At 66.1% G+C, this 23,002-nt stretch overlaps 4 protein-coding genes across 5 annotated transcripts; 3 read left to right on the forward strand and 1 right to left on the reverse strand.

Moving 5' to 3' along the window:
• Positions 1-467: 467 nt before the first annotated feature.
• TUBB4B (tubulin beta 4B class IVb) lies at positions 468-2,912 on the forward strand. 2 transcript variants are annotated; one of them, XM_045846012.1, is made up of 4 exons: positions 468-622; positions 886-994; positions 1,076-1,186; positions 1,694-2,912. In XM_045846012.1, the coding sequence occupies exons 1-4, from the start codon at positions 566-568 to the stop codon at positions 2,752-2,754; spliced, it is 1,338 nt and encodes a 445-aa protein (XP_045701968.1). In that variant the 5' UTR covers positions 468-565; the 3' UTR covers positions 2,755-2,912. The 2 variants fall into 2 exon arrangements, with proteins under 2 accessions (XP_045701968.1, XP_045701967.1); XM_045846011.1 differs by having other exon boundaries at positions 886-1,186.
• On the reverse strand, positions 2,905-5,830 carry FAM166A (family with sequence similarity 166 member A). Its single transcript, XM_045846013.1, has 7 exons — positions 5,775-5,830; positions 4,668-4,882; positions 4,325-4,587; positions 4,114-4,240; positions 3,753-3,847; positions 3,317-3,434; positions 2,905-2,993 (listed from the first exon to the last, which is right to left on the reverse strand). Exons 1-7 carry the CDS (start codon positions 5,828-5,830, stop codon positions 2,905-2,907), a joined length of 963 nt encoding a protein of 320 aa, XP_045701969.1.
• Positions 5,831-7,904: 2,074 nt separating this feature from the next.
• Positions 7,905-9,492, forward strand: STPG3 (sperm-tail PG-rich repeat containing 3). Its single transcript, XM_045846004.1, has 6 exons — positions 7,905-8,066; positions 8,178-8,332; positions 8,427-8,561; positions 8,672-8,760; positions 8,885-9,155; positions 9,271-9,492. Exons 1-6 carry the CDS (start codon positions 7,984-7,986, stop codon positions 9,402-9,404), a joined length of 867 nt encoding a protein of 288 aa, XP_045701960.1. The 5' UTR covers positions 7,905-7,983; the 3' UTR covers positions 9,405-9,492.
• A 4,442-nt stretch (positions 9,493-13,934) lies between these two features.
• Positions 13,935-22,625, forward strand: NELFB (negative elongation factor complex member B). Its single transcript, XM_045846001.1, has 13 exons — positions 13,935-14,418; positions 14,748-14,911; positions 15,096-15,195; positions 15,506-15,736; positions 17,458-17,643; positions 18,516-18,628; positions 19,059-19,161; positions 19,331-19,426; positions 19,547-19,689; positions 19,782-19,888; positions 21,418-21,559; positions 21,647-21,755; positions 21,838-22,625. Exons 1-13 carry the CDS (start codon positions 14,317-14,319, stop codon positions 21,982-21,984), a joined length of 1,743 nt encoding a protein of 580 aa, XP_045701957.1. The 5' UTR covers positions 13,935-14,316; the 3' UTR covers positions 21,985-22,625.
• Positions 22,626-23,002: the final 377 nt, after the last annotated feature.

Consider the following 23,002-nt stretch of genomic DNA (forward strand, 5'->3'; position numbering starts at 1 on the left):
AACGCACTCGCCCACCCGCGACCGCGGGGAAGTCTGTACGCGTGCGCGCAGGACACCGCCCCGTGCGCCTTTCCCAGCACCCCCGCTCGCGCCTGCGCCCGCCCTCGGCCCCGAGGGCCGAAGCCCGCGCGCGCGCACGCCCCCGGAGCCCGCGCGCGCCTGCAGCACTGAGGCGGTTACCAGGACGCTGGTTCGGCGTAGCCAATAGCGCCAGCCTGTCGGCTGCTCTCCGGAAGCAGCCAATGAGGGTACAAATCAATCATTTGAAACATCCAATGGACAGAGAACTGCAACGCAAGGGGGGGGACTTTGAGAGGAGGAGCAGAGGCTGCGCTGACCAATAAACAGCAAAAGGAATGGGGAAGGGAGCGTTAGGAGACTCGATTGACCGGGCTAAAGCCAATCAAACGACGTCGCTTCCCATCCTCGTTCTGGCAGCCCAATAGGAGGCTAGCGGAGGCGTGCGCAACGGATATATAAAGCGTTGGCGGAGCGTCGGTTGTAGCATTCTGCGCGCCCGTGTCTCGGCCCTCGTTCCCGTCTATTCGCCCGCGCCGCCGCCGCCATGAGGGAGATCGTGCACCTGCAGGCCGGCCAGTGCGGCAACCAGATCGGCGCTAAGGTGGGCGGTGGAGCGACGGGGCCTTGTGCGGGCGGACCAGCGGGGCGGGAAGGGCGGACAGGAAAAATGGCGGCGGGCGGGCGGGCGGCGCCCCCGCATTGCGGCCCAGCGCGGGGCCAGGGTTCGGGCGGGGTCTCGGGCGCGGGCCCCTTGGGGACCTGGCCGGCAGCCGGGGGGAGGGGAGGGCCGCGCCCGTCCGGGGCGGGGCCGGCCCCGGGCACCGCCGGAGTGACTCAGCCCCGGCCCGCCCGCGTCTCTCGCAGTTCTGGGAGGTGATAAGCGATGAGCATGGCATCGACCCTACCGGCACTTACCATGGCGACAGCGACCTACAACTGGAGCGGATCAACGTGTACTACAACGAGGCCACCGGTGAGTCCGCACGCCCCTTGCCCGTCCCTCCCCTGCCGCCCTGCCGCCGGTTTCTCGCTGACGCTCTCTTGGCCCTCCTAGGTGGCAAGTACGTGCCCCGGGCCGTGCTCGTGGATCTGGAGCCCGGCACCATGGACTCCGTGCGCTCGGGGCCCTTCGGGCAGATTTTCAGGCCGGACAATTTCGTCTTTGGTGAGTCGCGGATGGGGGCTGGGTGGCGGTCTGTGGCCAGGAGGACTCAAAGGTCAAGGGGTGCCCAAGGTCACCAGCCTCAGAACCGCGAACACAGGTCCCGATGCGCTGCTCTGAGCGGAAGCTAGCGCCCTTGGCCGGGCACTCGGCTCCCCCTGCGAGTCACCCAATCCCTCTCAAAGCGGCTTTGGGAGGAAGGCCCAGCTGTCCCATCAGGGGAGAAGCCGCCGATGTAATCTCTCCGCAGTGAGCACGCCGCGCCGGCTCGTCTGTCCTTGGGAATTGGCAGGGGCTGCTGTGGGAGGGGCTGGCTCATCCTTAAGCTACAGCGGCCCGGTCCCTGACTGAGTTTTTGGCTGAGCAGGTTGCTGCCTTATTTGGGGGTCCCTGTGGTTTACCTGCAGGGTCAGCTGTGTGTCCCTCCGCACCACGTTACTGGGCTTTTCTGGCCTAGTGATCAGCGGTGACAGTGCAGGCCAAAGAGTGACCTGCTGCCCTCCCTTGCAGGCCAGAGTGGTGCTGGTAACAACTGGGCCAAGGGGCACTACACGGAGGGCGCGGAGCTGGTGGACTCGGTGCTGGACGTTGTGCGGAAGGAGGCCGAGAGCTGCGACTGCCTGCAGGGCTTCCAGCTCACCCACTCGCTGGGCGGGGGGACCGGGTCTGGGATGGGGACCCTCCTCATCAGCAAGATCCGGGAGGAGTACCCGGACAGGATCATGAACACCTTCAGCGTGGTGCCCTCGCCCAAGGTGTCGGACACCGTGGTGGAGCCGTACAACGCCACCCTCTCCGTCCACCAGCTGGTGGAGAACACGGACGAGACCTACTGCATCGACAACGAGGCGCTCTACGACATCTGCTTCCGCACCCTCAAGCTGACCACACCCACCTATGGTGACCTCAACCACCTGGTGTCGGCCACCATGAGTGGGGTCACCACCTGCTTGCGCTTTCCTGGCCAGCTGAATGCTGACCTGCGAAAGCTGGCTGTCAACATGGTGCCCTTCCCCCGCCTGCACTTCTTCATGCCCGGCTTCGCCCCACTCACCAGCCGGGGCAGCCAGCAGTACCGGGCCCTGACGGTGCCCGAGCTCACCCAGCAGATGTTCGACGCCAAGAACATGATGGCCGCCTGCGACCCCCGCCACGGCCGCTACCTGACGGTGGCTGCTGTTTTCAGGGGCCGCATGTCCATGAAGGAGGTGGACGAGCAGATGCTTAACGTGCAGAACAAGAATAGCAGCTATTTTGTGGAGTGGATCCCCAACAATGTGAAAACGGCCGTCTGCGACATCCCGCCCCGGGGGCTCAAGATGTCCGCCACCTTCATCGGCAACAGCACGGCCATCCAGGAGCTGTTCAAGCGCATCTCGGAGCAGTTCACGGCCATGTTCCGGCGCAAGGCCTTCCTGCACTGGTACACGGGCGAGGGCATGGACGAGATGGAGTTCACCGAGGCCGAGAGCAACATGAACGACCTGGTGTCCGAGTACCAGCAGTACCAGGACGCCACGGCCGAGGAGGAGGGCGAGTTTGAGGAGGAGGCCGAGGAGGAGGTGGCCTAGGGCCGCCCGGTCCCCGGGAGCGCACGGAAGCCGTGAGAACTCTTTATTCGCCCACAGCCTGTCCTCTGATAGCCCCGTCTCACAGTGTGCACCTGCTCTTCCTCCCGTCCCGGCGTCTCGTGCTGTGCAGACTCCACCATTAAAGCGTTTTCATAGCGTGCGGTTTCTCCTCTCCAGTTCCTCCTGGTAGGCCTTGCGGGTGCTGTTGCCGAATGTCATCGCAAAGTGGCCCTGCGTGGCTGTGAGGGGCGGTGCCACCGCTGAGCCGCCTCTGGCCCGGGCCGGGGCTGCTGGCGCAGGATGGGGGCAGTTCGCGCAGGATCTGAGGCGCTCGGGCTGCCTGGGCACCTGTCCCCCCTGCGGGGCCAGCGTCATCCCAAGGCAGCCTGGTCTCTTGGTGCAAGAGACCCTGGTCCCCACCCATGGGAGGGAAGAGGGGGTGGGGACATCTTGGGGCCGGGGGGGTGGGGGGGGGCTGGGGAAATAACAGCTGGACCCGTGCCTGCGGAGCAGCACAGGTAAGGGGCCCCCGCCGCCCGACTCTCCTCTTGTCGGCACTCACATGGCACAAACCCCATGTAGAAGGGTATCAGCCCCTGGCTGCCGTAGATGGTGTTGCTGGGCCAGTATGTTTGGGGCAGCCTCTCGCCCAGGGCACAGACGGGGTTTCTGAGCAGGAACTGGGGAAACAGGAATGTGCGACTGCCCCACGCTGCCAGCACCAGGCAACCGCAGCACAGCGCCCCGTGGGGGCAGGGCTGGCGATCTTGGGAGTGGTTGGTGCTCAGGCGGCCCCGTCTTCCCCTCCCCACGAGGCTCCAGGGCAGGGATCCTGGACTTGAACCAAAGGGCAAGGGCCAGCGCCTGTGCTGGTGTAGAGCAGCCCCCCCTTGGGTGAGCGCCAGTCAGAGCTCCTCCAGGGAGTCCGGCTGAGGCCTGGGGCCTGCATGGACCCCACTGGGCACTCGGGGGTGGGCCCGGGGTTGATGTCCTTATACCTGGCTCTTGTCAAACTCGTCCATAGCCTGCGTGACCCCGGTGCGGTAGTTCATCCCCATCACCCAAGCAAACCGGGGGATGAAGCCGGCGTACCCTGGGGGAGGGGAGAGGTCGAGGTGCTACCGCAGGTCCCCTGCACCACCCGGCTGCTGTCGGGGGCATCTCTCCAGGCTCCTCGCCTTCCCCGAGGATCGGCAGCTTTCCGCTGGGCACGGGCCGTCGGGGACTTTCCACCTGGGGGAAGCCAGGCTCCAGGAGAGGAAAGGCCTGGGGGCAGCCCTCCCTGGCTCTCACCCTCACCCTGCCTGGGGCCCGGGGGGTTGTGGGTGTCCCCCTCCCAGCCCAGGCCCCAGCACCCACCTGAGATGGCTTTGCGTTGAATCAGGTTTGCGTGGTCTAGCTGGGGCAACCTTTGGAACTGGTCGACGTCTAGTGTGTCCTGCTGGTGAGCCGGAGGCAGGTGCTCGTCCCTCCTGCAGTGGTACAGCTGGGGCAGGAGAGGGGGCGGTCACCACCCAGTCCCCGCACTGGGTCTGCCCGGCTGAGGCTGGCCCCAGTGCCTCCCAGCTACCTGGTACTGCTCAGGGGCCTCGTCGGCACGGGCAGCGCCCTTCCAGTCCTCCTCCCCGTGCGCCAGCCGCAGGCCCGGGTGTCCGAGGTCCTTGGAGCCCCTCTTCTTGCCCGGCGGGCACAGCGGGTAGGGCGGGTAGGGCATGAAGCCGGCAGGCAGTGGGACCTGCCGAGATATTTTCTCCATCCCCGGCGGCCCCTCAGCGGCCCCATCCTGAGGTGAGAACCGGCCCAGGATCTCGAAGTCCTTGTAGGGCTTCAGACCTGTGTGGAAGGGGCAGCAGTGAGCAGGCGGCAGGGGGCGGGAGAGGGGCAGGGCCGCCGAGCAGTGGGCTGCAGCTCACCCGTGTAGTGGGGGACGTAGGGCTCGCCCAAGTCTCGGCAGGGCACAAAAGGCGGCTTGGACTTGCTGAAGTCCTCGATGAACTTGGGCTTGGATATGGGGGACAGCACGGAGCAGGGGCTCTTCTGCACACTGGGGTCCGTAAGCAGCCGTGCTGTGGTACGCCCGTAGGTGTCTCCCACCTGGTAGCGCAGCTGGGGGTAGAAGCCGGCATAGCTGTGGGGGAAGAGGATGGGCGGGGCCTGTGGGCGAGGGCAGGTGCAGCCTGCCATCCCGAGGCCGGTACCTGGCCTCCGCCACGGAATGGGGGGCACTGTGACCCCTGGCTCTGGGCCCTCGAGGCTTGAGTGGGCAGCACACCCCAAACACAGAGAACCCACGTTGCCGTCGCCGCCATCGGGCCACCGCCCCTCTGCTGCCCGGCACCCAACAGCTGAGGGCAGCCTGAAGACGGCAAAACCGGAACTGCCCAGAAGTGTCTGCAGGGATGGCGACGGCGTCTGGGCCCCTGCATGGGGAGGCCCACGGCAACCACGGCGGCACCACTGGGGGGGCTTGCCACGCCAGACGCTAGGAACCAGGGATGGGACCAGGATCTGGGAGGCGGGGGAGGCTGCTGGTGGAAGCGAAAAGTCGAGCTGAGTGCCATTTAGCCACGTGGCCAGAAGGGGGGCATCTGGGTGAGGTCTTCCTCTCCTGTGTATGGTCTGGGACTGGACCCCAGAACCGCCGTGAAGCTGTTGCTGGCTCCCTGCCCACCCTCTCCATTGCTCTCACGGCTCCGTGCGTGTGCTCCCGAGTGTGCGTGCGTGCATGCTCCCCAGGGGGCGAGGCAGCTGGCGACAATCAGTTTACTCCCAACACTTGTCTTCAGCGTGTGGAGCACTGTGGGGCGAGCGTCGGCGTTTTCTTCGCCAGCCTCTGCCAGCCGCTGGGCGGCCCACCTTAGCGCCGCCAGCAGGGAAAGTGGGCCTGGGCCCTGAGCCCCGAGTTCTCTTGCTCCTTCAGCCTTTGGGCCTCACCCCCACCCCAGGGACCAGCGCTGGGGGTCCCCTGGCTGCCGGCTGAGCCTGCTCCCCCAGCCTCCCTGCAGGGGTGCAGCTCGTACCCAGGGACGTAGTGTGGTTCCGGGGTGAAGAGGTTGTGTTTCTGAGGAGCTGTCATCTTGCTGGAGCTCCACTTTCACTGTGCAACTCCCCCTCTGGTCTGGCTGCCCTCCCTAAAGGCCCCCGTTGCCTGGTAACGATTGTGAAGAGGCCCCATTGTTGGGCACCACCTGGGCCAGGCCCTTCCTCAACCCTCAGAGGGCTCCCGAGGTGCAGACTGGACCCCTGGGCCCAGACAGGCAGCAGGCTGGGCGGGGGCTGGGAGGCATGCCTCGGGGGACCTTGGGGTTCAGAAACCTGGGGCGGCTCCTGCAGCCAAGTCCCAAGTCAGCCCTGAGGGGGAGCACTGACCAGATTACCCCCAGGAGACTGGCAGCCTCCCAGGGTGCATCTGAGGGAGCCCCCATGCACCCCAAGTCCGCTCCTCAGACGAGAGGCCTTGAAGGTTCCAGGGCATGGTGATAAGCCGCCTCAGTGAGGTTGGAGGGTCTTTTCCCTGGAGCTGGGTGCTATTTTCCGTTTTTATATGTTTTTAAAGACTTTATTTATTTTTAGAGACAGCGGGAGGGAGGGGTAAAGAGAAAGAGAGAAACACTGATGTGAGTGTGAGACATTGATCGGTTGCCTCTTGCACGCCCGCAACCGGGCACCTGGCCGGCAACCCTGGCGTGCGCCCTGACCAGGAGTGGAACTGGCGACTGGTTTGTGGAGCGATGCCCAACCCACTGAGTCACACCAGCCAGGGCCGGATTTTTCTTTTTGTACAAAAGGACCCTCCAACTATACAAAATATCACGAAGGAAAAGGTTAGCAGGTTGAAGACCACGTCAGGAACCCAGCGTAAACCACTCTCGGAGGCCGACTACAGACTTGGAGAAAAGCTTGCCACGGGCGTGATGAGCAGATAGCGTATCAGCCGGAAAAAGCCCCAACGTGCCTGACAGAAACACGAAAAACTACCCCCAGCCCCGACAGAAACACACACAGGAGAGGCGCACGTCTTAAGGAAAAGGATAACGTAGTACACATGGGGCAGAGGGTTGGATTTAATCGCGTGAACGCTGATAACGGTGGTTTCCGGGGGCGCTGCCGGCGGGCGACGCGAGAGCCACCTCCACGGTGGCTGGTGAGGCCAAGAAAGCCTTGCAGGACGCAGATCAAGTCCGCAGGAGGCGCCCCCCTCTCGGGAGCCTCCCCTGAGGCACTGACACTCAGCGGTGCCGCCTTCCCCGGCAGTGCAAGCTGGGCCCGCACGTCCACGGAGGAGACTCCGGTCACAGAGCAGCATCTGCGGCCGCTGTCGGTTCCGCCCGCAGAGAGCACGGTACACGAAGCCCGGGCCCTGAGCCCCCACAAGACCCGGGTCTCCTCAAGCTAGTCTCTGGTCTGTCCATCTGGAGTGCCTCCAAGGGCCCTGCAGGGTCACTGCGGGGTGGGAGGGATCCGGACAGGAAGAGACTCCTGCGGGGGTGGGCGGGGGGGGGGGGAGCGGGGGAACGGGGGCAGGGCCCAGGGGATGAGACCGGCTTGACCGGGCCCTGCTGCTGGATGAGGTCAAGGCCGGGGCGGGGCTGGCAAGTTGCTCCACTTCGGAGGGCACTTGGAGGGCTCTGGAGTGTGCAGACTGGCCCACACGCGTTGGGCGCATCCTTCTTTTGCACTTCGGCCTGGGCAGCCCCAGCCGACCGTGGCACCTTCTGGCCCCGGTGCTCCGCCTCCGCAGCCCCGCCAGGGCCCCGGGCGCTCCAGGGCCGGCACTGCTTCTCCGTCCGGGTCCGCACCGCCCACTCAGACTCAGCCGCTTGGCTTTGCTGCTCCAGCGGGGGCTCCTCCTCCAGGACCACCCCTCCTACCCTGAAGCTGCCTTCCAGCTGGCCCCTGCACAGTGGGCACCGCGCGGCACCCACCCCCGGAAGCCCGATACACTGGACCCCCAGAGTCCAAAAAAGGGTTGGGACGAGGAAGGGGGACAGGGGAAAGGAGACTAAGCCAGGGGTCACTTGAGCTGGCTAGGGGTCCTCCTGGCATGTCAGACGAGCGGCCGGCTGGGGACCCTACTGCCACGCTCCCCGCCTCCCCCCCCCCCCGCTGGGTATCTTTCCCTTAGAATTCCTAGCAAAAGGGGTGGGGGGCGGGGCACAACGGGCCGAAGAGGTCACAAAGCCGCACGATGTCACAGGTCACCGTGGAAGGCAGCCAGAGACCCTGACAATGAATTTTGACCAGAAAGCTGTGAAATTCCTGGCAAACTTTTACATCAATGGAGGCAAACACTGGACCCACGGCCCCCTGAGGTGGAAGTCATTGGTGCCAGCCCAGCCACTTCGAGGGCGAGGGGTGGGGGGCGGGGCAGCTCCAGGGGGCCTCCGGCAGTGTGGGTGGACCCAGGCTGTCCTGTCTTGCAGGCCCAAGGATGCCGCTTGGCGGTGCCCGGGCGTGGGCGCCGCCTGGGAGATGTGGCCCCCCGCGGTGGTGCTGGAGTCCCCGGAGGGCCTCAGGATGCAGAGGGGCCCCTTCCAGGAGTCCCGGCAAAACTGCACCCGTGGCCTGAAGGAGCTGTGTGAGTGCGGGTCCCCAGTCCGGTCCGGGGAGGCGGGGCAGAAGCGGGAGGAGCCTCGCGAGAGGACCCAGGAGCAGAGCTTGCTTCCCCTCAGGGCTGGAGCAACGCCCCCCCATCGTGACCGACCCGGACGTCCCCGGCCCCGCCAAGTACGGGGTGCCAGACGCTGCGGTGCGCGAATCCTCCCCGCACCCCCGCTTCAGCATCGGCCGCAAGCACCCCGCCCCCGGTGCGTGCTCCTCCCCGCGTCCCGCCCCCCTCCGCAGCTCCCCAGTCCTGGAAGTGGGGCCGCACCCCCAGCCTGCCCCCCCCCCGCCCAACGACACTGCCCCCCCGCAGAGGGTGGCGGCCGCAGGGCGTGGCAGACCGTGTGGCTGCAAAGCGATAGCCCCTTCACGCAGAAAGTGGACTTCTGCTGGGAGCAAAAGGTACGGGTCGGCCGGAGGTTCTTGCGGGGGTGCGGCCTGTAGGAAGGGGGCGGGGCGAGCCCGTGGTGGGCGGGGCATGTGAGGGCTGAGACGGGAGGGCCTTCAGCAGCTCCTTCACCCACAGTGGCCATCGCCCGCGGACTACCGTCCACTCAGCGGCCCTACTTTCCCGGCCTTCAGCTTCGGGGCCCCCCGCCCGGCCTCCAAGACCCGCGATGCGCGCGCGCGTCCGGCGCTGCCTCGGGCCCGCGGTGCAGGTCCCCGGGCCCGGCCCCTATCGCAGCTTCCCAGCCCCAGCACCTACGACATCCTTCCCGGGTGCCGCCTGCGGGGCCCGCGTTCGCCCGCCTTCACCATGAGTCGCTCCCCCGCGTTCGCCTCCTGGCTCAGCTCCTGTAAGGAGGCCTCCCAGAGGGGAGGCTAGGGTCACGCGGCGTCCTGGGAGCGGTGTGGGCTGGGCAGCGGCGGGCGCCGGAGCCTGCATGGGGCTCCCACCTTGTCCCTCTGCAGCCCACACCCCCGGCCCAGCCGCCTACTCCGTGGAGGATTGCTATAACTCGCGCTTCCCCTCGGTGCCCGGAGTGGTCATCCAGGGCGTGCGAAGACCCAAGCGCCATGATACGGGCCCCTTCTGCGCGCTTTAGAGCCGGCTGGGCAGCTATGGCGTGGACCCTGCCCCCGCCCCCACCCCGCCCCCCACCCCTGCGCCTTCCAGACCTCCTTTTGGGACTCAGCGACCCCAGTCTGGCACCCCGCATCTACGCTGCCGGCCAGCTAACCATTCCGTGAGCTGCGGACAAGGAGAGCCCAGCCGGAAGCCCCCACTTGCTGTAAGAGATGGTTCTTCCGAACTCTGCCGTGTGCCTGGCTGCCACTCTCCCCCTGGTGAGCTGTCTTGCAGAGGAGCCTTTCCCCGGCCAGGGGTCCCCCTTGCTTGCCCTCACGTGTTCTCTTCTCTAGGACGGGTGGGTGGCAGCCTGAGACTTCCTGGCCTGGGACAGTACGGGAGGGGTCCTTCTGGGTAGGGCAGGCCCCCAGCTGCCAGTCTACCCAAGAGCCAGGCTGCTGGCCGAGCCAAGGAACTGACTTTCGGGGCAGAGGTCGGGGCCAGGCTCCCTGAACTGCTATCTTGAGGAGGTCAGCCTGACCAGCCACCGAGGAGGGCCTAGAGGACTAGGCTGTCAGGGCCTGGCCCTCTCCTCTCCCCCCAAGCACCTGCCCAGAGACCCTGCTGACTTGTCCCGGGCCCTGCAGGCCAAGCCACAGCTACTGGACTCCCTGGGCCTTCCCCAGTTAGGGGCCCTGTCCTGTTGGGGTAGCCTGGCCTCCCACTGAGGGGTGGACCCCAAGGCAGACTGCAACGGGGTGGTTACGGTGGTCCATGAACCCTTCTGCGGGGAGGCCAAGGCCCCGGGAGTCCGAGAGTGTTCACCTGTGACCTCGGGCTGACCCAGCTGGGGGTGGAGCCCCAGCATGCCAGGGGATCAGTGGGACTGCACACAGGTGTTGCCCAGCTGACCAGCTGGGCCAGCAGGCAGCTGAGCTGCGGGAGCCTGGCCCTGGGAGCCCAGCCCGGGTGTGGGAGCCAGGAGCCCTGCTCACAGCCGCACCACCAGCCACTGAGGGCTGAAAGCCAGCAGTGGGATGAGCAGGAAGGATGGAGCAATTCCCTCTTGCTGGGCTCAGGAGAGGGCTTCCTGGGGGAGGAAGTGCGGGAATGGGCTCTCAAGGATGAGCAGGAGGAAAGGGGATTTCTAGCAGAGCAAACCTGGACACAGGAGAAGGGAGAGGCTGTGGCATATGGGGTGGTGGGCTCGGAGACGGGGCTGGTGGTGTGGAAGGTGAGCTAGAGGGATTGGAGGCGCCGCAGATGCTGGGCCCACCCACTCTGCGTGCTTCTGGCACCCCAGGGACCCACACTCCCAGCCTCAGCTTGAGGGCCTGCCGCCATAGGCCAGCCTGGGGCCAGACGCTCACGGTGAGGAGAGGCCCGCCAGCCCTTGTCCTCCCCCACTGCCAGCCCAGGTCTCTGTGGGCGCCCCCCCGCCCACACACACACACCGCAAGCACACGCCTGGAAAGGGTGTCTCGCACCTGGTGCCAGGAGCTTCTAGGGCGGCAGCGCTCCAGTCCCTGAAGCAAAAACAGTGTGCTGACTGCAGAACGGAGCGCACTGGGCATCCCATCACCAGACAGGATTTGTTCAGGGAAAAGGGGTGCGATGGGGTGGGTGCAGGCTTGGCAAGCGCACGGGACAGGACAGAGATGGGGAGCGCTCTGTACCGAAGGAAGCGGGCTTGGGGGGCGGGGCCGCCACAAGGGCAGAGCCCCGCCGTAACCTTCGCTGTTCCTGTGGGGCTCTCACAGCACGAGGAGACTGGCCCCCATCCGGACGGTACTGTCTCCGAGCGGGAAAACGTCCTCCTCGGAGCCCGGGCTGTCGCCAGGGACTGGGAGGACCCAGGAGCTTGGCTGGAGGCCTCAGGGTGCCTGAAAGGGCGCTTCCCGGCTCTCGGCAGTCACAGCAGAAACTGGGGGCTTGGCGGTTTGTGTGGGGGCCTTCACTGGCCATACCGAAAGTTAAGAATTGTAGCAGTTCCTCCTTCAGCCGACGCATCGACAGCACAAGCAAACCGATGCGCCACATTAACCGAGTCTGCAGGGGACGCAGCTTCCCGTCCATCCCAGTCATTTTGCAGAAAGGAAAGGTCTCTGTTTAGCCCCTTAATAAACCGAGGTGAAGGCTACCCGAGTAGAAGGAAAGCCAGATTATTCCTTAGAAACTACCTGAGATCGATTACAACAGCCGCTGGCTCTGTGCTCGGGGGTCTGGGCCAGGCTGGTGGGAGGGCTTTGCCAGAAACCAGAGGTTGGGCTTTCTGCATCCCTTTCGGGACGGCTGTATCGTGTAAGCCTCATCCAGGGCGGAGCAGGTCTCCGTCGACTGGCAGCTTAACAGCTGATGCAAATCTGGAGACCCAAACTGGCAGGAGTGAACACCTACGTCAAACTCTGCAGCCAGTCAGCGAGGACCCTCTACCTGCGGCTCGCCATCCAGTTTTCCTGTAGAACAACGTATGCCATTTACGGCAGACATTTGGAGAGTGGCACCGGAGGCAAGGCAGCGGGCAGGGCAGGGGGCGCAGGGCTGGCTCGGGGGAGGAGCTGAGCGCTGCAGAGCCCCAGACGGCGGCGGAGCGGTGAAGGGCAACGCCACGCTGTGCCGCAGGCGAACAGGCAGCTTCCGAAGCCTTTTTATTTCCCTTCTTTAGAAGTTCCGTAGCCTCTGTTAATTCTGAAACTTTGGTTTGGTGAAAAAGCAACGTCAGATTCTTGGTAACATTTGGAAGCTACAAAATACCCCTGGCAATAGGCGCTCCGTTCATCTTTGCCAATTTTAGCCCTGTTATTGTCTGGTTCAGATTTAAGAGTCAGTCTGGAAATCTCAAAGGTCCCCCACGGTGGCCACCGAGATTCAGATCTGTTCATTTAGTTAAATATGTCCATGAAGAGTGACCTCGGTTTTCAAACGTAAGGGTTGCTGGAGGAGGGATGGCCTTAGCATTTTAAATAACCAAGACCCTGCTTTTCAGAGATGTTTTTTTAAAGGTTTTATTTATTTTTAGAGAGAGAAGGGAGGGAGATAGAGATAGAGAAACATCAATGTGCGGTTGCTGGGGGTTATGGCCTGCAACCCAGGCATTTACCCTGGCTGGGAATCGAACCTGCGACACTTTGGTTCGCAGCCCGTGCTCAATCCACTGAGCTACGCCAAAGAGATTTCTTTAGAGCAAGAACCAAAAGCAATGCACGCGACCCCAGCAGGTCAGATACCAGCCTACCTATAGGATAGCCTGACCCCGGGAGGGTCAGGGTCAGGCCAAGGCTAACACCGCCAGTTCTAGGAGGGAGCCTGCTGTCAGAGCAGCCTGGCCAACCGCTGGGCACTCTCAAGGAGGCAGTCCAATCTGCAACCGGACCGAAGATCAGCGGGTGTCAGAAGACACAGCCCCTGACCCAAGAAGTTTGGGCCATACGGGGAACAAGAAGCATAGATGGTAGGCACAAAGTAGACGGGGGGGAGATTAGGAGTAGCATGGGAAATGCAGCAGCCAAGGAACTTACCTGTGCGACCCGTGGACAGGAACTAAGGTGGGGAATGCTGGTGGGAGGGGGCCGCAGGGCAGAGGAGGATAAAGGGCTGGAAAACGGGACAACCGTAATAGCATAATCCATAAAATATACTAAATAAACCAGTTAGCCAAACACATCGTAAGAATGTTTTAAAGACTTGATACTTGAGATAGAAACTCAAACAATTGCCGGTATAATGAAAACCAAAGACGTATGGGCTGAAGGCTAGCCAGTCTCAAGAAACAGCCTGATCTGATCCCCGAGGTAACGGGTCTACCTGTCAAATCGAGGACTTACGGGCAAACAGCAGACATGCGAGGACTTTGAACAGGGAACGGTAAGCAGTTCCCAAGTAAAGCCCAGAGAGCGCCAGGCGCGAAGCGCGGACGCTGGACCCAGGAAAAGACCCACGCGAGGCCTCCCCGCCCGAGGGCGAGCAGCGCGCGGGCCGCTCGGCTGCCCTGACGCCCGGGCTTCCCCTCCCTGGATCCAGAACGAGCTGCTAACACGTCGGCTGCAAAAGACAAGCGACTAGGTGCCTGTCACCAAAAGAGGATTTCGTCCGCAAGAGGAAGACTGCCGCCCGCCGCCACGGAGCTTACAGCAGGCATGAAGACGGAGCAGAATTTGGCAGGCGGGAAGCGGAAGTCGGGGGCGGGGCTGGAGCGGCCCTCGCAGCCCCGACGTAGCTGTATGGTGCCGCTGGGGGGCGGGGCTCTCGCTGGGACGCGAGGCGAGAGCTCCGCCCACAGGGCCTCCCTTCTCCCTCTAGGTCTGTCCTAAACTCGATCATGTCTCAGCGTCAGGGGCCGCTGCGGTGGTTTTTCACAATAAAATGTAATCGGCCGAAAGGTCGGTTCTGAAATTCCTCTAGCGGCTGCGCCCCCGCAGCGGTACCTGCACGCCCCGCCGGCTCGGCGAAGGTTCTTCTCGCCCAGAAAGAAGGACAAGGCCGGAGGCGGGAGGGCAGGCGAACTCCGCCAGGCCGAGTCCGTGGCCCAGGCACCGGAAGCGGCCGGGGGACGGGGCTGGGCTCGGCGGGTGGGCGTGGCGCGCCGAAGGGGCGGAGCGGAGGGCGGGGCCTCGCTGGCGGCGCACCGCCTCTGGGCGTTGCTCTCCCTCTCGGTAGCTCAGCCTGGCGCGGCTTCTCTCCCAGGAACCTCTGCGCGGCGGCAGCATTTCCGGAAGGGGCGGGTTGGCGGGTGGACTGGCTGTGCGCGTCGGAAGTGGGCGGCCGCGGTTCAAGCGGAGCGGCGCTGCCGGAGGCACCTGGCCGAACTGGAGGGCGCGGCGGAGAGGAGCTCAGGCGGCCCCCGCGGCCCGAGCGAGCGGGCTGCTGGGGGGCCTGCGGGGGCCGCGGCGGCGCCGGCGGAGCGCGGTGGCGATGGGGCGCCGAGCCGGGCTGGGGCGGGGGCTTCGGCCATGTTCGCGGGGCTGCAGGACCTGGGTGTGGCCAACGGCGAGGACCTGAAGGAGACCCTCACCAACTGCACCGAACCGCTCAAGGCCATCGAGCAGTTTCAGGTGGGACGGGGCGCGCAGGCCGGGCGTTCGGCGCGGGAGCCCGGCAGGGGGGCGGGGTCGCATGGGGAGCGGGCCGGTTTCCCTGTCTCTGATCGCTGCGTCTGTCCCGCGGGATGAAGGGACCAGCTGTCCTGAGCTAGTGCCCCATGGGCGGTCATCTGGGTGGCTTTCAGTTTTTGTAGTTAGAACCAGCCGGGAACATCCCTGCAGCTGCCTGTGTGCATTCTCTGCGCATCCCCGGTGTCCGGACGTAGCCGCGGCTGGTTTCTGTATTTGCCGATTTTGCAGAGAAGCAAAATCGACTCCGCGCTGATCCTCTGCTTCTTCAGACAGAGAACGGCGTGCTGCTGCCGTCCCTGCAGTCGGCCTTGCCCTTCTTGGACCTGCATGGGACGCCTCGGCTGGAGTTCCACCAGTCGGTGTTTGACGAGCTGCGGGACAAGCTGCTGGAGCGCGTGTCAGCCATTGCTTCTGAGGGGAAGGCCGAGGAAAGGTGGGTGGGCAGGCGATGAGTGCCGCTGCCTTCTCAGTGTGGGAACAGAGGTAGCAGCACCGCTGTCCCCTTGGCTACACGTTCCTGCTTGAAAAAGGGCCTGCTCCTTCACGAGTCCCACCTGCGGAGACTCGTCCCTGGGGACAGGCAGGCGGCTGCTTCCTCAGCACTGGAGTGTTTGCAGGTACAAGAAGCTGGAAGACCTGCTGGAGAAGAGCTTTTCCCTGGTGAAGATGCCGTCCCTGCAGCCGGTGGTGATGTGCGTCATGAAGCACTTGCCCAAAGTGAGCCCCGGGGTTTCCCGAGCTGCCTGCCCGGCACAGGCGGTGAGGGGGGCCTTCTCTGTGCCGGCTTCTCCCTGCTGAGCCTCGCAGAGGCCAGAGTGTGGTGTCCTCTCGGGGCGCGGCCCTTGCCGGGAGAGGGCAGTGTGCGTTCAGGGTGGCTGCCTGCCCTGCCAGGGCCGGAGGGCGGCCCCAGGTGCCCCTTCAGTTGGGGCAAGGTTTGGAGGGCCTCTGCAGGGCGGGGGCGCCGAGGCCTCCTGGCCTGTGCCCAGGGCACAGGTGCCACTCACAGGTGGCCGGTGCGGTCCTGCAGGTCCCCGAGAAGAAGCTCAAGCTGGTCATGGCCGACAAGGAGCTGTACCGGGCCTGTGCCGTGGAGGTGAAGCGGCAGATCTGGCAGGACAACCAGGCGCTCTTCGGCGACGAGGTCTCCCCGCTGCTGAAGCAGTACATCCTGGAGAAGGAGAGCGCGCTGTTCAGCACAGAGCTCTCTGTCCTGCACAACTTCTTCAGCCCGTCCCCCAAAACGAGGCGCCAGGGCGAGGTGAGGCGGGGGCAGGGCCGCACTGGCCAGCCCCTTCTCCGCCCCCGAGTGTCTGGGTGTTTTTGTTCCGGGGAGGGTAGGTTCGTACACGAGAGCGGTAGGAGGGGGCTTTGCAGCGCCGCACCCAGGTGTGGGTCTTGTGGGTCTCGCCTACTCGGCACCCTGCGTGTGGGCGAGTCTTTCTGGTTGAGCTCAGCGTGTCTTCTTTCAGCTCCGGGGTGACTCTGTGTTTAGGCTTTAGTTGTTAGTTGCTTTGACAAACATTTTTTTAGCCAAACGTGTTTGTTTGTTTTTTTTAATTACTTAATTTTTAGAGAGGAGGAAGGGAGAAAAAGGAAGAGAAACAGTAATGTGCAAAAGATACATCAGTTGGTTACCTGTTGTATGCCCCCAACTGGGGACTTGGCCAGCATCCCAGGCCTGTGCCCTGACTGGGAATCAAACCTGTGACCCTTTGGTTCTCAGGCCGGTGCTCAATCCACTGAGCCACGCCAGCCAGGGCTGGTAGACATTTCTTGAGCGCTGACTTCCTGCCGTAGGCGCTGGGTTCTCCAGCAACTCTGGAGCTCGGGGCACTTGCAGGCGGGCGCGGGGGCAGTACTCGGTAAAGGTCACACGTTGGTTGGTCACCACGAGGTTGAGGAGTGGACCAGGACTGCAGAGAGGGGAGGTCGCAGAAAAGCCAGGTGTGAGCAGAGGCTCGGGGGACGGCCAGGCTGGGCTTTCGGGGCTGGTGTGGCCGGAGTGTAGAGCCAGCAGGTGAGCGGGCTGAGGTTGGGGGACCGGAGCCGCTGGGGACGCTCTGGCCCTCCCCAGTGAGGTGGAGGTCGCTGGAGTTGCATGCCCCGGTTGCGGGAGGACCGCTCCCCCGGGAGGGAGGTGGCGGTGACAGCTGGCCAGGCTGGCAGTGTGGCGCTGTGTGTTCAGTCGCGTTCTTTCTCGTGCACCTTTGCCCTGGAGTCTGTGTGCGGTGGGAGGGAGGGTGCAGCCTGACGTTTTCCTCGACGTCCGGGCAGGGGTTGTGCTCTGCTTTCTGGACGGGGTGGGGTGTCCTCGTGTCCTGCCCGCTCCCCCCGCTCACCTTGGGGGAGCCAGGCCTTCGGCTGGGGCTGCGTGGTCACCTGTCCCTTCTTCACGCTCCCCTCCCAGCCGGGGTCCTGCTGTGTGTCTTGTGCCCCTGCAAGGGGAGAGGGTGGCTGCAGGTCCACGCATCCCCCTGGGGTCCTCGGGGTGTGTGGCCAGCTGCCCTGAGAGTCGGCACCCCATCTTGTGTCCCCCCCGCGCGCGCGTGAGGCAGACTGGGCTGGGGGTCTGGGCTGCTGCGTGTCAGCTGTCATTGGAGGCCCGTGTGTGGGTGCCGAGACTCGGGCCCCGCACCCGGCTCTGCTGTGCTTGTCAGGGGCCCGGAGGCCTAGGGCGATCTTCGGCAGAGCTCTCGGGGGGCCCTGCGGCCCCTGCCGCTCTCCCCTGCCGTGTGCAGCCTGGTGCCTGGGGGCGTCCCTCACCTCAGGCTGCCCTGCGTGGCCGTCACCCTGCTGGACCATGACCCCGCTCCTGCTCACAGCCCGGGGACAGAAGGCAGAGCCCCTCCTGTGGGCTGGGGCAGCACAGGCCGGGCCTCCTGGGGCCTCCACTGGAGTCTGGGACGACAGGCCGGTGGCCTTTGAGGGAAGCCCTACGGGGGCCCTTGGTGACCCCGGCCGCGGGGTCTCGCCCCCCAGGTGGTGCAGAAGCTGACGCAGATGGTGGGGAAGAACGTGAAGCTGTACGACATGGTGCTGCAGTTCCTGCGGACCCTCTTCCTGCGGACGCGCAACGTGCACTACTGCACACTCCGCGCGGAGCTGCTCATGTCCCTACACGACCTGGACGTGGGCGACATCTGCTCCGTGGACCCCTGCCACAAGGTGGCGCCCCTGTGCCCTGGCCTCTTCCTGCGCTCCTCCCTCCCCGGGGGCTCGATAGTCCCCACCTCTGGGCTCCCACGGCTCACCCGCCTGACCCCCAGGTACACAGCCGCCGCCGCCCCACTGCTGCCTGGCCGGCGGGGCTGGGGGCAGGGGGCCTCCAGAGCCACGGCTGCTCACCCGCCTGCTCCGTCGCTTCCTGCGGTCCATCCTGGCCCACCCGTGGCCCTCGGGCCCCTCTCGGGTCCACGCCGCCCTGGTCTCCAGCAGCCCGAGCGGCCCCACCTCCTGGGTGTCCGCTCCGACACCCCACTGCAGGGGCCACCCGAGAGGGGCCCTTTCTACTTTCTTAATTATTTTTCCAGGGATTAGTACTAAAGACAGCTTTGATTTACGAGTAAAGCGTAGAAGCCCAGGTCTCTCAAACCCACAGCCCCCCCCCCCGCCCCCCCAGCGGTCCAGTGGCCTCTGCGCCAAGTCCCTGGGTGGGTAACGAGGACGACGGGTCTCCTGCCGAGAGGGAGCCGCCGTGGGCTCGGATTTCCGTCCCGCGTCCTCTGAGTTCTCCCCGGCCTGGGCTCCCGTTACTCACTGGTTTGGGAGACAGGCCCGCTCGCTGGTTGTTTCTCGCTGGTTCTCCCACCGGGCTGAGCCCACCGCGGGGAGTCGGACAGCACCCACCAGCTGAGCAGCCGGCCAGGGCTGAGAGGGGCCCCTTTTAGAGTAAAACTCGAGTGTTGTGTCCTCCACACACTCCGACTCGGCGGGGCTCTGGCCCGGCGGGCCCTGGGGGAGCAATGTGGCGGCCTTGCAGCGTGGCCGCGGCCCCGCCCTGACTGTGCCCCCCGCGCCCTCTCCCCCCACCCCCACAGTTCACCTGGTGCCTGGACGCCTGCATCCGCGAGCGCTTCGTGGACAGCAAGAGGGCCCGGGAGCTGCAGGGCTTCCTCGACGGAGTGAAGAAGGGTCAGGAGCAAGTTCTGGGGTGAGTGCTGACCTCTGCCTGCGGACACCCCGCCCCCCAGAGTCCCGTGTCCGGGCGTGCGGGGAGCGTGCCGCGGCGTCTGGTCCAGCCTGTTTGAGGGGAGCTGCCCAGCACCCCGTGCCCCTGGCTGAGCTTCGGCCCGATGTGGGGTGGGAGCCCCAACCCGCCCCTCCCTGCACATGTCTGTGGGGCCCTGGGCTCAAATGGCAGCATTTGGGCCAGGTTCCCAGAACCAAACACGGCCTGAATTTCTGGGAACTTCTTTAACTCTACAGGATTTTGAATAAGCTCAGTGCAAGTTTTGGAACCATGCACTTTTAGGGGGCAGGGGTCCAGAGGGGGCTGGGCTGGCTGCGTGAGGTGGGTCGCCTCGCTGGGCCCCCTGTGGGTCAGCAGCTCCTCGTGGCAGCGCTGGGGGGTGTCTCCGCAGGGACCTGTCCATGATCCTGTGCGACCCCTTCGCCATCAACACGCTGTCCCTGAGCACCGTCCGGCACCTGCAGGAGCTGGTGGGCCAGGAGACGCTGCCCAGGGTGAGTGCTCGTGGCAGGCCACAGGCCGCTCTCCGGGCGGGTGCCTCGGCGAGCACCCCGCCTCCCCCATGCGAGGCCAGTGCCTGGAGGCCAGGGGGCGGACAGCATTCAGGGTCGGGAGGCAGCGGGGCTCAGGGCGCTGGAGCTGAGACCCCCCCATCTCCGACAGGACAGCCCCGACCTCCTGCTGCTGCTGCGGCTTCTCGCGCTGGGCCAGGGGGCCTGGGACATGATCGACAGCCAGGTCTTCAAGGAGCCCAAGATGGTGAGGGGCCTAGCAGGGCCTCCCCCGCTCTCCTGCCGGGGAGGGGTGTGGGCATGGGCGTGGTGGCCCGGCTGGAGCGGGGCAGCCCCTGAGCCCTGCGCCCTCGGCCTCCCGCCCTAGGAGGCGGAGCTCGTCACCAGGTTCCTGCCCACGCTCATGTCCTTCGTGGTGGACGACCATGCCTTCAACGTGGACCAGAAGCTCCCTGCTGAGGAGAGGGGCCCGGCCGCCTACCCCAACACACTCCCCGAGAGTTTCACCAAGTATGGCTGGAGGGTGTGGGCGGGGGCCGCGCCCCAGGGCTCCCCCCAGGTGGCCATGGGGCGGCGACGCTCAGGCTGGGTGCTGGGCCCAGGTTCCTGCAGGAGCAGCGCATGGCCTGCGAGGTGGGGCTCTACTACGTGCTGCACGTCGCCAAGCAGCGGAACAAGAACGCGCTGCTGCGCCTGCTGCCCGGGCTCGGTGAGTCTGCGGCGCCGCCGCCCCGTCCGCCCCGAGGGGTGCGGGTCCCGGGGCACCGTCCCGGGGCAGGGGCAGAGGGCGCCCTCTGCTCTCCTCGCCCAGCAGCCCTCGGGGGTCGGGAAGCCAGTCGGCTGCAGCCCCGATGGGGCCGTGAGTGCGGGAGGTGGTGAAGACCCCTGGGGGTGTCGCTGTGGGCCGGGAAGGAGAGAGGGATCGGGGTGGGCTGCATGCGGGGGGGCCCTGTGGGAGCTGCAGGCTGTGGGGCGGGGCTTCCGGCGGCCCCTGCCGACTCGGTTGGTCTGCGTGGAGGTCGCACATGGTTCTCCCTGAGTGTGTTTCCAGGTCGCTGGCGCGCCCGAGGGGGAAGCTCCCGTTGCTTCCTGACTTCCCCTGTGGAGGAAGCTGCCCCTTTGTGGGTGTTAGCTGACACCCAGCTACCACCCAACTCGCAGCTCGAACTCGCTCCCTTCCCGTTCTGGAGGTCAGAGCCTGTGGGACGAGCCGCCCAGGGCCCCGGTCGAGGTGTGGGCGGGGCCGCGCTGCTTCAGCCACTGCTCAGGGGGGCCCTCCCTGCGCCTTCACAGCCCCTGTCCCACTGCTCCCGTGCCCAGGTCCGTCCCTCAGACTCTGACCCGCCCACGCCGCCGCCCCCTCAGCAGGACCCCATGGGGACGCGGGCTGTGTGTGGTCGGCCTGTCCAGGCCCCTCGGCGCCTCGTTGCCGGGCGCGTCTCTGGGCACACCCAGGAACGGATTGTTGCCGGCTTCTGCGGGTCGGCTGGAGACGGGCGTCCTGCTGTGGCCGGGGCACCTGTGTCCCCGCCTGCGGTGGGCCCTGGCAGGCACAGCACCGAGGTGCAGCCGGGTGGGACCTGCTCGTCGTCTCTGTTGCTGGCGGCTCTGAGAGGGGCAGGCGTCGGTTTACGAGCTCTCTCCCGAGTCTTTTAGCTTCTCCCCCGGGGACGGCAGCCCTGTGCCCGCCCGCCGCCGCCCCCCCGCGGTGGCCACCGTGAGTCCACGGGTGGCGTGGCCAGGGTGCGGACAGAGGAAGGGCGTCCTCACAGACGTGTCGCCCGGGGAGCCTCGGACGAGCCGGGGCTGTGTTCGCAGGGTCCCCTGTGTTTGTTCGGATGGCCTGTCCGCGTCGGGAGGCCGAGCGGGCGCCCCGTCCCTGGTCGTGCAGGGACTCGTGTCCCTTAAGCCGTGTCCTGCGGGTTTCGATGTCCCTGGTCTCAAAGAAACACAGGACATTTCCTCTGTTCTGTCCCCTCCGTGAGGACGGCGCTCCCCCTGTCCGTCTCCTCGCTGTCCTCTGGAGCCCACCGGGCCAGAGTCCCCTGGGCTTCCTCGCTGCGGCCCCGCCTCCCGCTTGCGCCTCCCAGGGCCCTCCCCGAGCGAGAGGACGCCCACCCAGGCAGGCGCAGGCCGGCTCCCGGAAGGGCTGCCTCGCTGCCCCCAGGGTGCTCTGGGGGCGGGGCCCCCGGAGGGTGTGGGTGGCGGGGAGCTGGCTGACGCCCGTCGTGCCTGCAGCGGAGGCCTTCGGGGACCTGGCCTTCGGCGACATCTTCCTGCACCTGCTCACGGGGAGCCTGGCGCTGTTGGCCGACGAGTTTGCGCTGGAGGACTTCTGCAGCAGCCTCTTCGACGGCTTCCTGCTCACGGCCTCCCCGAGGTACCTGGGCTGCGGGGCAGGCGGCCGGCGGCCCTGGGGGGGGGGGTCCCGCTGCAGCAACCCCTGCAGCGCCACGGCCTCTTCCAGGAAGGAGAACGTGCAGCGGCACGTGCTGCGGCTGCTGCTCCACCTGCACCCCCGCGTGGCGCCCGCCCGCCTGCAGGCGCTGCAGAAGGCCCTGGAGCCCACCAGCCAGGTGGGTGCCGCCCGCCTGGCCCCTGCCCGCCGCCCCGGGTGTCCCCGCCGTGGGGCCTGACGGCGAGCCTGCCCCTCCACAGAGCGGAGAGGCGGTGAAGGAGCTCTACTCTCAGCTCGGGGAGAAGCTGGAGCAGCTGGACCACCGGAAGCCCAGCCCAGCCCAGGCTGTTGAGACCCCGGCCCTGGAGCTGCCCCTCCCCGCCGTGCCCGCCTCAGCCGGGCTCTGATGCTCCTTCCCCTGGGGCCATGCGGGGCCACTCGGCCCTGGTGGCCGGGAAGAGGCCCCTTGACCTCACACCACCGGGGCCCGTGTCTCCTGGAGGCAGAGAGCTGCTCCTGGGGCTGGGCCGCCACACTGGGCCGTCGCCCCCCTCGGTGCCACAGCTCCGCCCCGGCCTGGGTCTTGAAAGCTGAGTGCCTGAGGGCCACCTGGGCCTGTGCCCGAGGCAGGCCTCCGGCCAGACCCCTGAAGCAGGGCCACTGTCCAAACGCCCTGCGCCTGGCCCCCGCTGCCCTGCACTGTGAGGCTGCTGCAGCCCCTGTGTGGGTGTCCGTGCGTGGCCGGAGGGGGCAGTGGGCAGAGACGAGGAGGAAGCCACCTGCTCTCTACGGGAGGGGGCGGGTGGCAACACTGCTGGGTCCGCCCAGCCCTCTGGAGGACTCCCAAGGGTCAGACAGCGGGTGTCGCTGCCCAAGGCCCTGCAGGGAGGGAGCCCTCCCGCCCTGGCCAGCAGCACCCTGCGGAGCAGGTGTGGCCCGGGACAGCCCAAGGCCCGCCCGCCCCTCTGCTTTCCCTGGCAGCAGGTGCGCGGCTCAGGCACCGGCTCAGCCAGGTGAGGCTCCCGTGTAAATAAAGGCTTTGTGGTCAGCCCCGGGGAGGAGCGTTCCTGTGTCCACGGCGTCGGAAGCAGCCTGAGGCCGGCACCTGCTCCAGGGGTGTGGCCGTCGCTGTGGGCCAGTCGGGTGGGAGGGCCTGGGTGTGGCCCAGGGCTGCTCAAGGCCACCAGACTGGGCTGGCTCCACTGTCCCCACCAGCGGGGACATGCGGAGGCCAGTGACTTTGGTGGGGGTGGCTCTCCAGGTGTGGGGGCGGCTGAGGAGGACAAAGATGGGGGTGTTCCAGAGGAGCGTGCTTCCTCAGAGAGGAAGAAGCACCTGTTTGCACAGGTGGGGATGGCCCAGGGAGGGGCCGGGCCAGGGCACTGGCTGGCCCTGTGGGAGAAGGGACAATTCTCAGAGAGGCAG

This window comes from Phyllostomus hastatus, unplaced genomic scaffold, assembly GCF_019186645.2.
Source record: "Phyllostomus hastatus isolate PE091 unplaced genomic scaffold, TTU_PhHast_1.1 phas_contig_495, whole genome shotgun sequence".
NCBI classification, from domain to species: Eukaryota; Metazoa; Chordata; class Mammalia; order Chiroptera; family Phyllostomidae; genus Phyllostomus; species Phyllostomus hastatus.

Coding starts and splice junctions, on each gene's coding strand:
- TUBB4B (XM_045846011.1), top strand. CDS start 566: ATGAGGGAGATCGTGCACCTGCAGGCCGGCCAGTGCGGCAACCAGATC. Junction 623..885: donor GCAACCAGATCGGCGCTAAG/GTGGGCGGTGGA, acceptor CGTCTCTCGCAG/TTCTGGGAGGTGATAAGCGA. Junction 1,187..1,693: donor GCCGGACAATTTCGTCTTTG/GTGAGTCGCGGA, acceptor CCTCCCTTGCAG/GCCAGAGTGGTGCTGGTAAC.
- FAM166A (XM_045846013.1), bottom strand. CDS start 5,830: ATGACAGCTCCTCAGAAACACAACCTCTTCACCCCGGAACCACACTAC. Junction 4,883..5,774: donor GAACCACACTACGTCCCTGG/GTACGAGCTGCA, acceptor CTTCCCCCACAG/CTATGCCGGCTTCTACCCCC. Junction 3,435..3,752: donor ACGAGTTTGACAAGAGCCAG/GTATAAGGACAT, acceptor CTGTTTCCCCAG/TTCCTGCTCAGAAACCCCGT.
- STPG3 (XM_045846004.1), top strand. CDS start 7,984: ATGAATTTTGACCAGAAAGCTGTGAAATTCCTGGCAAACTTTTACATC. Junction 8,562..8,671: donor CCGCAAGCACCCCGCCCCCG/GTGCGTGCTCCT, acceptor GCCCCCCCGCAG/AGGGTGGCGGCCGCAGGGCG. Junction 8,761..8,884: donor ACTTCTGCTGGGAGCAAAAG/GTACGGGTCGGC, acceptor CTTCACCCACAG/TGGCCATCGCCCGCGGACTA.
- NELFB (XM_045846001.1), top strand. CDS start 14,317: ATGTTCGCGGGGCTGCAGGACCTGGGTGTGGCCAACGGCGAGGACCTG. Junction 17,644..18,515: donor CCGTGGACCCCTGCCACAAG/GTGGCGCCCCTG, acceptor CCACCCCCACAG/TTCACCTGGTGCCTGGACGC. Junction 21,560..21,646: donor CTGCTCACGGCCTCCCCGAG/GTACCTGGGCTG, acceptor GGCCTCTTCCAG/GAAGGAGAACGTGCAGCGGC.